Here is a 13,782-nt window from a genome sequence, read left to right on the forward strand (position 1 = left end):
CCTGCTAGTAACTGCATTTCCATTAGCGACTCTTTTCAAAGCCTTCAAAACAAAACTGGTCAATTACTCACTGCATCACGTTTAATCAGTGCCCCAGCTCCTGCACCTGAAAGTCACGGTATGTCACGGAGGGCTTCTTGCACTTGGTGTCTTTCCTCCACTACATCCCTGAGACCAGGAATGGGAGCAGAGATGAGGGCAGCTCTCCTCACCCTCAAAAATCTCACAATTCTTGGAAACCCTCCGTTAGGCGAGACCAAGGAAGCAAGGCCTCCAACGTCAACTTCTAACATCAGCTCCGAAACCGAGATGCAGGGAGGCCCAGAGACCATCGAGCCTCCCAGGCCCAGTAATGCAAAAGATATGAGTTTGTTTTTTTAAATCATTTTGCTAATTACTTGGGTTTAATCTTTTGCTATTTGATTAACTTGGTCTAACTTTCCTCAAGAGGCCAATGCTAAAACGATTTCCTTTTAGTGATGTGGGTTAAGCTCTATATTGATTCACCTGACTGCAAATACTTCGTTTCTGCTCTCTTGGTGATATTGCTAAGGATACATGGGGGGGAAAAGGACATTTTTATTAATTAATTGACTGCAAAGCCCACATTCTATCTTGATCTGCAATGACTCAAAAATCACTTTTCTCCCCTCCCCTGCTTGTTTCCCACCTCGTTCTTTCGATTTGTGACCAGAAAGGTTCTGTTTTGGTGTAAACTTGGATTTTTCCTCTGGTTGCTAGGCAACAGTCAGGATGCATATAAATGTTAAATTGTCCCCAGCCACCTCTGAGGCTGGGCCTGTCAGAACTCCAGTGTGTGCAGGAACCACATGGGGAAGCTGGTTAAAAATGTGGGGTGATTTACCCCCAGTGAGTTTTATCCTCAGGTGGTCTGACGAGGCCTGAGATTTCAGTGCTGAAATTTCAAAGGGCAAATGGCATCGAGACAAAGCTGTTTTGAGTTTCAGGAGAAACGGGCTGATCAGGTTGGAAGGAATCAGAGCCGGTACATTGGTTATTTACTTGTGCACAGGACTATTCTATCCTCTTATTCTCTAATCTGATCCTACCCTATCCTGGTCTACGTGTGTTGCATTTATTAACTCACTTGATCTTCTCACAACACAATGAAGTCGAAACAATTACAGTGAAGGAATGAGGCTACAGAGAGGTCGAGTAACCCATCCAAAGTGGCACAGCTAGGAAGTGGAGGAGCCAGGATTTGAACTGCCACAGCTTGGATCTCTTGGAGACAGTGCTGGGTGGCGATTAAGAATGCAGATTCTCCAGCCGGACAGCCTGGGTTCACACTCCACCTGTGACACTAGTTATGTTGACCGTGCACAGCTGGCCGATCTTGTGTCCCTGTTGCCAGAGAGAACAATGATAACACATCAAAATATTCTTGTGTGAAGACTGGCATTGAATAACTGTTAGCCATTATTTTAATCAGCTAATTAATTTCTATAGGGCTGCATGAAGCTGGGTGCTGAGGGGTCTCTGTCCTGCATCTTACGTTTGAACTTTGGCCAGAGCTCAGGGGTTGGGTGGAGGAGTCAGGAATGGTTTGTGGGGAATGTCTGGTGTTGGGTAAATTACTCAGTAATTTCAAAGCCTGAACATTTAGTGGTTTGTGTTTCATGACCAGGAAATTGGTGTGAATGTTGAAATGGCCACAGCACCCACATGCCCAGAAGGTGTGACAAAGCCGTAGGGTGCCCACCCCCACATCCATCCTCTTGTGGGAGCCAGCTTGTGAGGGCTTTTTGGGGCGGCTCCTCTTCACCCACCCTTTTACTGCTTTTGAGGTCTTCCTGTTGGAACTGGGTCTGAAGCAGCCTTCTCCTCCCCCTCCCTCCCCTCCTCTTTCCAAGACCATGGCCTCATCAGCCTCCCCCCGCCTCAGAGTGGGCTTCCTGGGGGGCGGCCGGCCTGGGACAGCAGGCGAAGGGGCGAGAAACTCCAAGCCAATCACACAAAAGACACCAGTCAAGTGGAGTCCACTTTTTAATATTGTAACCATAATGCAAACAGGCATAAGTAGACTTGTTGAATTCCATCAAATTAGAAGATGAGAACTATAGAGAAGAGCATGCGGCGGACACAGCCTGGACAACCTCGCAGCGAGTGTGGGGCGGGCGTCAGTCCTTTGAGGAAGGTGCTGGAGCACACGGGACTCTTGGCAGAGGTTAGCAGCATCGAGAGCTCAGAGGTAGGGGGGTTCGAGGTCCTGGCAGCGTGTGTGGTAAGATGGGACACCTACCCTGCCCACCTCCCCGGTCCCCCATCTCTCTCTCTCTCTCTCTCTTTCTCTCTGTCTTTTGGAAAATCACTGCTGAGCCCGGAGTGGGTCTACATCCACAATGACAAGGAAAACAGGGTGGCGGCATCTGTAGGGCACGGGCGGGCATGGGGCACCAGAGCGGACACCAAGGACATAGCATCTTACCCAAATGGAACCACCATCCTTCTGTTTGTGAATTCCCCCTCAAAATTCTATTCCCCCTCAAAATCCTTCCAGTCTCAGATTGGCAGCAAATCGTGGAAACAAACCATCAGGCTGAGGAACACTCTGCAGACTCCAGAAGGTCACCGATGGGAAGTCCCGGCACAACCTGTAGAGATTCTGTTGCCCCCAGCGGGCATCTGGCAATGTCCACAGACATATTTGGTTGTCACAGTGCAGGACTGCGGCCGGCTTCTAGGGGGGGCGGCGACCAGGACGCCCACATTCAGTAATGCCCTTGACAGCCCCCACCAGAGAGAATTCTAAGCTCCACATGCCAACAGTGCTGAGGGTGACAGGCCCTGGACTAGACTCTCCGGGAGATTAGAAGGCAAGTCTGGCCACTTTGAAGTCCTGGAGTCATTTCCAGAAGACTGCGGAAAGCAACATCTTACAGAAGCTTTGCTCCTGCCTGCCAGGGCCACCTCATTAAGAATGGGCTGCGTCCTGGACTGGGTACACATGCCCTGATCGTTCAGACATTCCAGGACAAAACAAACTCATACACATACCCAGGCATATTTACTCCTGACCACCTCCCTGGCACTTTGACAAGTATTAGTAGAGAAAACATCCAAACAGACCTGCTTTCCAGAGGTGAAAGTTTACCTGGGTCCTCATGTCTGAGATACACCAGTTTTTGGGGAAAGGCAGCTTTTGCCACCAGACAGGGACTGGCAACAGACCAAGGATGGGGTAGGGTTGAGGGAAAGAGGGGAGGCCAGGCAGGTGTCAGCCACTGAAGGCCACATTCCCATTTGTGGACCATCTGTGTTGAGTCCCTGGAGGGCAGGGCCCCTCCCTCAGCCTTTCAAATCTGTTTTCCTGGCTCCTAGCTCTTGCGTTTAATTGTTGAGCCACACAGGACATCGGGATGCAGGAGACTTTACAAGGCTTGGGAGAAGGCAGGGAGTATAGGGGGCCAGATGAATGTGTCTTTCTCCTTGCTACCTGCAGGCAGTCCCAGATGAACTTGCCCATTCAGACGAAGGGCTTTGTGGGGAAGGTGGGCATGGTTACATCCTGGAGGGCTTGGTGGTGGACAGGGAAATATACAGGCAAACATGGCCAGCTTAAAACAAAATCTTAAGTCCATGGTTTTCCTAATCGCATGAATTAAAATGGAGGCTGATGCTGTAGGCAGCGGGGATGGGGCCCAGATACCTGGCTTGCACATCCTGGCAGGAACCATGTTTGCTCATGATCTAGGCCAGAAAAAATCTCTCTTATTTTGGGCTCAGGGCAAAACCTGACCTCCTTTTGGAAGCCTCAAACAGGTGGCTGCCAAGAGTGTGTTTTGGCAAGAAAATCCTGTGCGTTCGAAGGCCATGGGTCAGTTATTTTCTGTGCACCTAGGCACGCTGGACCTTGGAGGGATTCACCCCGCTGGCTTGGGGAGAAGCTGGCTCTCTGGTCAGCACTGCAAATTCATCTTCCCTTGAGCCTGTCTTTTTTTCATAAGACCCCTTTCCTAGCTTAGAGGCAAGAGTCTTGACTTTCTCATTGGTTCTCATGCTCCACAGCAGACAGGGCTCCAGATCTTGTTGATTCAATCCCTGGAATCTCTTTATCACCGCATCTGCTTCTTGCCTCATTCAAGCCCTGGCTACTACTGCAATAGCCTACCGATAGTTCAATAAGCCAGCTGTCTGTACTCTGTGCAGCAGTGAGAACATTCTTTTGCAAGCTTAAATCACCTTGTTTTCCTCTTTTAAAAAACATTCTCAAGGATTCCCTGTTGCCTACCAAATAGGGTCAAAAATTCCTTGGCATGCCACTGACATCTCCTCAGCCTCCCAAAGCGACGTCTGAAGCCAGCCCTGATTTATCCGACATGCTCCCCATGCACACCTTTCCTTTTTCTCTTCTTACTTGCTGGCAACTTTATCTCCCTAAACCTGCTGGTGGCATCCCACCCATTTCTCAACCCCCAGACGTTTATGTTGATTCTCTGAATTGTGTACCTACACCCCAGATTCTGCCCCTCTATAAGAGAGGAACTGTATTTTGCTCTGTACACTCCCTGTGTCCTCCATAGACTAGAAAAACAAGAAATATTATAGTTTAAGTTAAAAAATAAAATTCAATAGCTTACAATGGGCTGGGTACTGTGACTGTGTATTTTATGGACATTATCACCTTCAATCCACTTTTTAATCTAGGTGGATGTGTAGACTCAGCTGCTAGCCCATGTCTGCAGAAATGGAGGCAGAGCTCGCCTTTAGATTCAGGTCTGTTTCTAAAACTCCAGTTTAAACTCCTTTAAAAGACAGATATCTGGCTGTCTCACTCTGTAGAAATCAAGGGAAAACCTCTTTCTTCATAGGGAGTTTACTGTTCTTTCCTAACACAAGGTGCAGGAATTGAATTCATAGTGAGGATAGGAGAGCATGGCTATCTGACTTTTCTTTGCAAGGAATGTCTCATTCCACCTGGTCAAACTCACTTTTGTTAAATGGAGATGGAGATACTTCCTGTCAATTCAAAGGGGAGAGGGAAGTAAAAGGTCTGCAACCTGGGCAACCGCCAAGTGCCCATTCAACCCTCTTGTTGCTCACTGTTAAATCACATTTTCCAATTTATGGCTACTGGAACTGAACTAAAAGCCACCACAAGGGGGCAGCATTTACCCACCCTGGATCAGAATTAAACCTTAAATCAGCCTTTCACGCTAGACTTTGGATAGGTTCATTATAGCCAGGCTTTCGGTATCAGGGATTCTGGCAAATGAAAGAAATACATCAGAACTGTCTCCTGCCTCTTCACCAGGAGTTATGAAGCAGCTTGTATTGAGGGCTGAAAGGTGTTTACTTAATAAAAAAAAAATCCTTCTTGGGAAGAAAGATGAAACCTGGTAATATAATCATTTCTTTGGACTTCTGATAAAACAAAATGACATTTCTATCTGCCTGCCTGCTACTGGAAGGTCAGGGATTTATGAAGAAGGTGGCTAGCACATAGAAAGTGTTCATAAGTATTTATTCAGTGATGGAAAAGCATTCATGCATAAAGCTTCATTTGGAGAGGGAAGCGCTGATCAACTCCTCTTTGGTGGAGGCTGGACACCCCAGCTCAGTCCCTGGGGAGCTAGTGACATGTTAGCAGGTGTCTCCAAAAGGCTCAAAGGGTTGGCAAGAAAGCCCCCCTGGAAGGAACACAACCAGGCGTGGTATCTATCATGTTTGCAGGAAAGAAGTGGTTTTCAATAGGCTTCCCCCCAGGTTAGAAAGGGTTGGCGGAGCATGCCTGGTGTTTGGTCTCTGCACCACGGAAGTCTGAGCAGGAGGAGAAAGGATTAAAGGAAGGCAGGGAAGTCACAATGGGCATGAAGTCGCACTCTGCATGCCTGGGATGGGACACCAGGGAGGGTGGAGGAAGGTGAGATACAGTTTGCCCTTTGACTGTAAGTGATTCAGAGGTTGTCCTCTCCTGGAGATGCCTCTTTGGCACCCACGATCTAAGGCCCCCTTAAAGAGGGCCAGGGCACTGTCTTTTTGGCAGGCTCTCAAGCTAAGTATTTAGAAAGAAATGCCCACTGTGCAGTGTAAAAGAAAAGCGGTATTTCTGTAGGACAAGACAAACAGGGGAACCCGACTGGATGAATGCTTCCTTTCCAGCCCTGGGGCCCCAGGGCAGTCTCCTCCAGGCAGTCCCTGGGGGCCAGTGGAATTTCTTGGCGCTCTCTGGATGCTGCCTGCATTGATTTCTAGCACTTCTGTGTAGAAAGGGACCCTCCCCTTTCTTTACTCTGAGAGGAGAAACTCAACAGGTTGCCTGCCAGGGAAGAGAAATTGCACTGGCTCTGATTCCTGCCAGTGATCTCACTGCCCACTTTTGATCTGAATCGAGGATAATTTATTTGTCAAAATTATTTGACCAGGTTAAAAATTTAGGGGAATCATTTTGAGAAGGCCAAAAGGATGAGGGCCAGGTTCTTCCCACCCTGGATTGTGGTTCTGTGGATGAAGCCACGTGGCACCTCATACGGCTTTCCTCTCCAACCTGACTTGCTTTAACTGGCTTCCATCATGCCATTCCCAAGGGTGCAACAGCAAGCCCCACTTGGGGGAATAAAAAAATAACAGTATTTTTCCCTGATAGTGTTTCCAGTCTCTACAACTTTAATGTTTGACCCGTCCATGCTTTTTAGCTTCATAACATTGTAACTAGGGGAAACTGAGGGCAAGGGATGTGTCCAAAGTCACCCGGTGGCAAAGATGAGAAGATTCTTATTTCCAGCACACTCCCTGGGACAGCTTCACTTCCTGTCTCGAGGGTGGGATTGCCTGGGCAGGGCCAAATCAGGAGTCCTGCCTGGGGCAGGAGGAGCTGGGGAGTGGGTCTGCCCCATCCATTAGGTGGGTTCCTTTCCCAGCAACGGCTCTGCTAACTGGTGCCAGAATCTGAGTGCATCTGATTCTGTGATTCACCCTTTTGTTGGAGATTTCCCCTATAATCATCACCCCTGTTCTCCGTGCCCTGACCCTCTATAACCAGGACAATCAGGGTGCTTCAAAGTGTTTCAGGGACACGCACACAGACCTGTAATCATGGACATGTAAGGAACCGATGGAGGCTGGGGGACGTTTCTCGGCACCAAGGATCTGTAGGCAGGCAACATGCTCGCACAGACAAGAGGACAGACGGAGACCCAGACCCATCACACGTGCCCACACACAACCAGCATATCATTACAAGAAAGGATGGAGGGGGCTTTGCGGCCCAGGGACTGGCTCAGAAAACTCTCTGTCCAGTCCCTGCAGCCTCGCCAGGGGGACCCCAGAAAACAAGCCCTGACACGAGCAACAACCACGTTCCAGTTTCCCGCCCTGGTGGTTTGCCCTTGTCAGGGAGAGAGAAAGGGGGAAACAGATTTGGAAGAGCCACTGTGGATTATAAAGGCATCGCACTGCAGCGGGAAGACTCAAGGAGAAAACCCAAGAGAAACCACTGAGGGGCGGGAACCCAGGAGGGGAAAACCAGGACACGGCGGCGATGGGAGGAGAAGGGTGGTGGGGCCACGTGGGGGCCCGCAGGAAGGGTCAGCAGTGTCCACGCTTACAAAACCGCAGCCGCCCCCACCGGAGGGCAAGCGCGTACGATGTCCCCCCCGCCATCCGCCTGGGTAAGAGGATCCAGTTAGGAACTGAAAACCCTGTGGGGAGACAGTGGGGAGGGAGTTAGTGCCGCGGAAGCAGGGCTGCTCTGTTCCATAATTTAAGAGGCCTGGGGAAGCCACTAGGCTCTGTGTGTGGGGGTTTTGTCTTCCCTTCCCATTTGCTATGTATCGCCAGCATCTCGGAGAGGACCTGGCACCTTGCTGGGGCTCATCGGGAATGAATGAATGAACTAATGAATGAATGAATGGATGGATGCCTGCTCACCAACACAACTGGACACAAAGAGGGATATTTCAAGGGGCTTTCTGACAACCAAGGGAGGCGTGGTCTTTCAAAGGCCATTGCATGAGCCTACTGGACACAAAGGTGTTTTTGAGACTGTGGTGTGCTTTGCAATGGGGAAGAAATGAGGATTCTTCAGAAGTGGAGTGTGTGCCCTGTGGTACCCAAAAGGAGATAGGTGAATTCCTACCTAGTTTAATGTAAAGGGCACACGTGGTGGCAGGAATGGGGGGTGTGATGTTACGTGTTGATGCATCACGGCATTAAGGTAAGGTTTGAGTAGTAAGACGCGATTCCAGTTTTGTGGTGCTTCAGACAGTTCCTAGCAATTAGCAGAGGATGAATGAAATTGTCATAATAAAACCAACTGGAATTTGCATTGCGGAGAATGCTGCCAGCAGTTTGGGGGGATGAGGGAAGTGAGGTAAAGGCTGGGTAGGAATACAACTTCCCAGAGGCGAGAGCCATCCTTCCATAGGGGGCACCCCAGGCGGAAGCCTACAAAGCCTTGCTCCCACCCTGGAGGGGGCCTCAGAGCCCCCGGGAGGGCACGTTAAGTGCACAGCCCTGTGCTCTAAGCCAGGTTCAGATTCAGCAGGTCTGGGATGGCCTAGGAACCTGAATTTCTAACACGTCCGGGTGCGTCTGGTGTGGGGCCCCAACTATGGGAAAGTCAGTGCAGACAGACATCCCTGTCCCTTGGAACCAGGGAGGGGGCTCTGCTCACCCCTCACCCGTGGACTGGAGCCAGCTTACTCATCAGTGGCTTTTTTGCTGTCCTCGATGAAGGCAATGGATTCAGATCTAAGGCGGTTGGTCACTTCGTATGTTCGCAGGGTGACCCCGAAAATATCCTCATGGTATCGGTTGTCATCCTAGGGGACAGAAACAGTGTCTTTGAGGATGAAACAAGGAGAAGAGGCACCTTCTGGCTCAGGAGGGGCAGTGATGGGGAAAAGGCATGTTCATCAAGCATGACAAGGCACAAGGATGCACAGAGTTGTTCCGGCATCCTTAAGTCCCAGAGGTTTTGAGAGAGTTGTCCATCTGTAGAGTGGGTTCATTTTTAGTTGGGATGGTTTTTTCAACCTTATTTTACAAAGTCTAGGGAATCTGTGAAAGCATCTCCTGAGACTCCTACCAAAGAGACTGAGGGATGGGGGGCTCTGCAACTCTCCTTGGATTTCTGACATTTCTACCAGAAAGTTCTTTTCTGTTTTTGATTTTGTTTTACCTACTAGGGTTTAGCATCAGATTTAAGGGCAAGGGCTTCTGCAAAAATGTTTGGACTGCTCATTCAGGGAAGCAGGGAGAAGGATAGGATCAGCCCTTGTGGAGCCCTTGACTCAGTTTTTTCTATTTGGGGCAGTTGGTTACAAAGTTGGGGCTTTGCTTGCTAGTTTGGGGCTGCTGCTACCCTTTGTGCAAATTAGGGAAAGGTACCCCTCTTTCTGGGGTGGACATAGCTCCATGCCAAGGTGCACAGCTTGGAGAGTCAGCACAAGGTGGCTTTCAGCTTCCACTTGCCCCATTGACAGACATTTTTGTACAGTGCCCAATTGGCACAACTGTACAGGGCAATGTTACCTCATGGTTCTGGGGGCAGGAAAAGTTAGTTTAGAATGGTTACTGTCTAGCTACCCAGTGGTCCACCCACATGTTATTTTCACAGAACACAGTCCCCAACCATATTTAGCACATCCACCTGAATGCCCAGTATCCTTCCTTTTCTCTTGGCCATGGTTTGGAACCACCCGTATCCTCTATTTCCAGCCATAAATGGAAAATGGGAGCAGGGATGTCATCACAGCTCCCCTAATCATTGAAACACATGGAGGTGGGGAAATTAAATGTGGGAAAAAGATTCAAGAAGGCAGCCATCACTCACCCTCAGCCTGCTGATGAACACGCCAGCGTCCTCCACCGAGAGCTTCCCCTGCTGGGTCATGATGCGCTGGATGGCTTTGAGGACATCGGCAGCCATGGTGACGTCTCCGCAGACGTAAATGTGGCCCCCTTGCTCCTTCAGGGCTCGGTACACGGGTTCTGCCAGCTGCTCTTGCAGGATGTCCTGCACGTACTTCTGCAAGGGGCAGGGAGGCCAGTGAGAAGGAGCCAGGAGCTGTGTGGCTCCCTGCTACCAGGGAGCAGAGCCTGAGTGGAGGATTCTGGGCAGGTTGCATATTTTGTGAGGTGACCCCCAGACACTGGGAAGAGGGAAAGCCAACCCCAGAGTGTGTGAATGAGCTGTTCCCCACTTTGGTGCTCATTTCTGCTGAGGATCCTCTAGGGAGTCACACAGGACATACCCTAGAACCATCCTCTGGAGGGGCAGAAGAGGGGGGCATTATCTACCTGCTCCTGTCTCCCACAGCTGTGGTTACCCACAGGGAGTTACAGCCATATGCCTGTAGGCATGAGGTTGGTTACTGTAGGCATCCCACACTGGGGTGCTAGAGAAGCCCCAGGGCACATGGCAGGAGATGGCGCAAGGTGACGGGCTGTCAGTTACACTGTGCCAAGCCAGCTGCTGTAGCAACAGCTGGAGTAACGGGTGGGCTAAGAGAATGTGGGGTGGACAAGGGGAAGTCCAGTACAGCCCCCGGGGACTTTGTCTTCTTTGACCCGGACGTCCGCACCTTGTCCAGCAACCCCCCCAGGCAAGGCTGACACTCAGCTCATACATCCTGGTGTGGCTGTACCAGGGGTTAAAACTCTGCTGTTCTTCCATACCAGTGGTCAAGTAGCCACCGCCTAGATCCTCTGTGTGCCCCCCACCCATCTGTTCTTGCCCCTTTTCTGGGACCCCCTGGCCCTGCCCAAGATCCAGTAGGAATGCACTCCTCCAGTCCTGTGGGCTGTGTCCATTCTGACTGGTAGTACCCATTATGGACTGTTAAAATATTTTTAAAATTCCTACTTTAAAACATTTCTATTGTGGTAAAATACACATGACAAAATTTACCATTTAACCATTTTAAGATGCACAATTCAGAGGCATTTGGCACATTCACAATGTTGTGCAACCATACCACCATCTTGGTCCAGAAAGTTTTCATCATCCCTAAGGAAACACCATCCCCACGAGGAGTCACTTTCTATTCCCCCTCTCCTAGCCCCCGGTGCCCACCAATGTCTCTGTGGATTTGGCAGTTCTGGACATTTCACACAAGTGCAATCATGTAATATGGGCTGTTAAATATTTTAAATTGGTATCTTTACTCCCCATTCTTCCCAAAGCACAGAGCAATGTCGTGGAGGGGGATTCAGAAAGTTAAGGTGAATTTCTGGGAACAGGATGTGCACGTGTGTACAAGCGTGTGTACATGCTGGGCTCGGGTGGAGGGACCGGGAACAGCTGGGGGTTACCTTTGGTCTGTCTGGCTCCCGGGAGTAGGCCGTGTACAGCTCTCTGAAGACCCCTTTGTTCTTGGCCTGTAGGGTCTCCTCCCTGTAGATGTGGTCTATCTTGGACTGTCGGCACCCGAAGACCAGGATCATGGGGCAGGGGCTCATTCCTGGGGACCAGGAAGATCTCATGTCACTGACAGCTCTGACGTCTGATTTGGGGGTGGCAGCTGGTGGTGCCAGGGCTGGGGTGCTGGGCATCTTGGTGTGTGCCATGAGGACAGAGGCACTGGGGCAGGTGGGTATACGCACACATGTGCACGTCCACCAAGAGAAGTATGTAAAGTGTGTTCAGACTTCGGCAGACGTCCCCTCTCTCTGTCTCCATCTTTCCTTCTTCCCCTTGGCTACTTGGCAGCCCCCATTGCTGGGGAGTGCTCAAAGCCCAGGCTTTGGAGCCCCACTACCTGGGTTGAATTCCCCCCTCTGTGTGATGGGCAACCTACTTGGCTTTCTATGTCTCCGTTACCCCATGTGCAAAATGGAAGTAATAATAGCATCTATTTCATAGGGTTATTGTGAGAAAAGAATGTAGAACATTATATGACTGTGCCTGGTACACTGTGAATACCCTATCAATGTTAGCGATTTCATTAGAATGACAGTTCCATGGGGCAGCGTTCTGTTTTTTTAAGTTGTTTCTCTGTCTTGTTCATTGTGATGCCTCCAGGGTCTACAATAGTGTTTGGTATTTATTAGATGCCCAATAAATCCCTATTTAACGCATGCCACAACTGCAGCTTTCTTCCACACTCTTCTACCAGCTGATCTGTTGTGTCTCTCATACAGCAAAGCCTGCTCTTGAATAAACAGCCTTTGGAACAATCCCATAAACACACATCCATGTGATAAGGCTTGAGTTTATCCTTTCTAGGGCTGTTTGAATTTAAGACAGGTCTTATCTTGACAGTCAGAGAAATGTCTTCTGGGGATGGGATTTCAAGCTGTGTGGAAGATGTGTTTGGACAGGTCCCTTGAGTTGCACCATCAGCCTCACTTGTGGGTCGGGTCAGCATATGCTCCCCCTGCCTCCCCTCAGGCAGGGATGCAGTGCAAGGACAGCCATCATTCCTCTGGGCTGCTGTGGCCCAGGCACTCCTTCGTAGGCCCCGCGGGTGGAAGGCAGGTACCCCCTGCACTGTGACCCACCTTTGTGCTGGATATCAAATTGCCGCTGCTGCCAGAAGCTTCGGAAAGGGGCAATGCCGGTGCCCGGGCCAACCAGGATGCAGGGTACTTGGGGATTTCGGGGCAGGTGGAAGCTGGGTGCTCTAGACAAGGAAGAGAGAATCAAAAGGCTCACTGAACTCACAGCTGAGCGAGCGTGCTTGGGTCTCAGGTAGACCAGGTGGCTGTCTGGGTGAACATACAGTGGGACTCGCAGAATTTCAGCCAGGCCAGCTGCCCCTTATGAGGGGAAGTCCCACAGATGTGGGGAACTCCAAAAACTCCAAAAAGATGGTCCCAGGTTCTGGCTATCACCCCACTTCCCAATTGTCCTCATTGCTGAGCTAAGCCACAAAGGGCGGTGGGGTTGACTTAACTCAGGGTGCCCCTGCGTTGCCACCCCAGACATTCAGGGCTGCACACTTCCCTGTGGTGGGGGCTCTCCTGGGCACTGGAGGAATATTCAGCAGCGCCCCTCGCCTCTACCTACTGGATGCCAAGCGCCCTCCAGCTGTGACAAATAAAAATGTCTCCAGACATTGCCAAATGTTTCCTGGTGGGTGAAACTGCAGATAAGAACCACTGAGTCAGCCACCCAGGAGATCTCCAAAAATCAGGGCATCCAGATGTTAGTGTATCAAGGAATCATCTGCGGATGTTAAAAATGCAGGTTCCTGGGCAATGCAGTAAGTCTGGGCTCAGGACTCTAGTTCTGAAGCAACTCAGGAGATTATGATGCTTATGGCATAGGGACCACCTATGAACATTCTGCCCTCCACAGCTGAGAAAAATGGACGGCCAACGCCACCATTCAGGCAGGGAAGTTACAGGTTGACAAAGCAGAGGACCCATCCTCGGGCATGTCCTTTATTTTTTAATTTTAAAAAAAGTTATATTTTTATTTGAATGAGTGTGGTAGAAACGCTTCACGTGAAATCTACTCTTTAAACACATTTTTAAGTGCAAGATGCAGTAGTCTAACTATAGGCAGAGATATCTTTTAATACTGGGTTTCAGAGAAGAGCTCTGAGTGCTGGGGAGAGGGTTGGATCTTTCCTGTCCCTAGCACACTGGGGAAGAGATGGGGGGGCCAGCAGACTTTGGATAGAATTTCCCCTTGTCTGCAGATTCCATGAAGGCTGAGACTGCGTTTGCCCGGTTGCCTACTGAAGCCCTGGCATGTAGCACAGTACATGCACCTTGTAAGTATCTGTTGCATTGACCCAACTTTGACTAGAGGACTTGCTGAGCTTTGGCTGTGTTGCTGTGTCCCACGATCCCATTTCCTTAACAACAAGC

The 13,782-nt window shown here is 50.0% G+C and overlaps 1 protein-coding gene across 8 annotated transcripts in view; it reads right to left on the minus strand.

The window, feature by feature from the left end:
* Positions 1 to 7,318: 7,318 nt before the first annotated feature.
* Positions 7,319 to 13,782, minus strand: part of NOS1 (nitric oxide synthase 1) — a 155,717-nt gene continuing 149,253 nt past the window's right edge. For 6 of the 8 annotated variants that reach the window (XM_036993485.2, XM_073222372.1, XM_036993490.2 and 3 more), the window contains 5 exons: positions 12,466 to 12,587; positions 11,278 to 11,426; positions 9,797 to 9,991; positions 8,665 to 8,783; positions 7,319 to 7,661 (listed from right to left, as the gene is read on the minus strand). In XM_036993485.2, coding sequence (XP_036849380.2) covers positions 7,646 to 7,661; positions 8,665 to 8,783; positions 9,797 to 9,991; positions 11,278 to 11,426; positions 12,466 to 12,587 — 601 coding nt within the window. In that variant the 3' untranslated portion in view covers positions 7,319 to 7,645. Of the gene's footprint in view, positions 7,662 to 8,635; positions 8,784 to 9,796; positions 9,992 to 11,277; positions 11,427 to 12,465; positions 12,588 to 13,782 lie in introns of all 8 variants that reach the window. The other 2 variants (XM_036993492.2, XM_036993491.2) reach the window with 2 other exon arrangements.

Source organism: Manis javanica, chromosome 15, assembly GCF_040802235.1.
Source record: "Manis javanica isolate MJ-LG chromosome 15, MJ_LKY, whole genome shotgun sequence".
Classification (NCBI taxonomy): domain Eukaryota; kingdom Metazoa; phylum Chordata; class Mammalia; order Pholidota; family Manidae; genus Manis; species Manis javanica.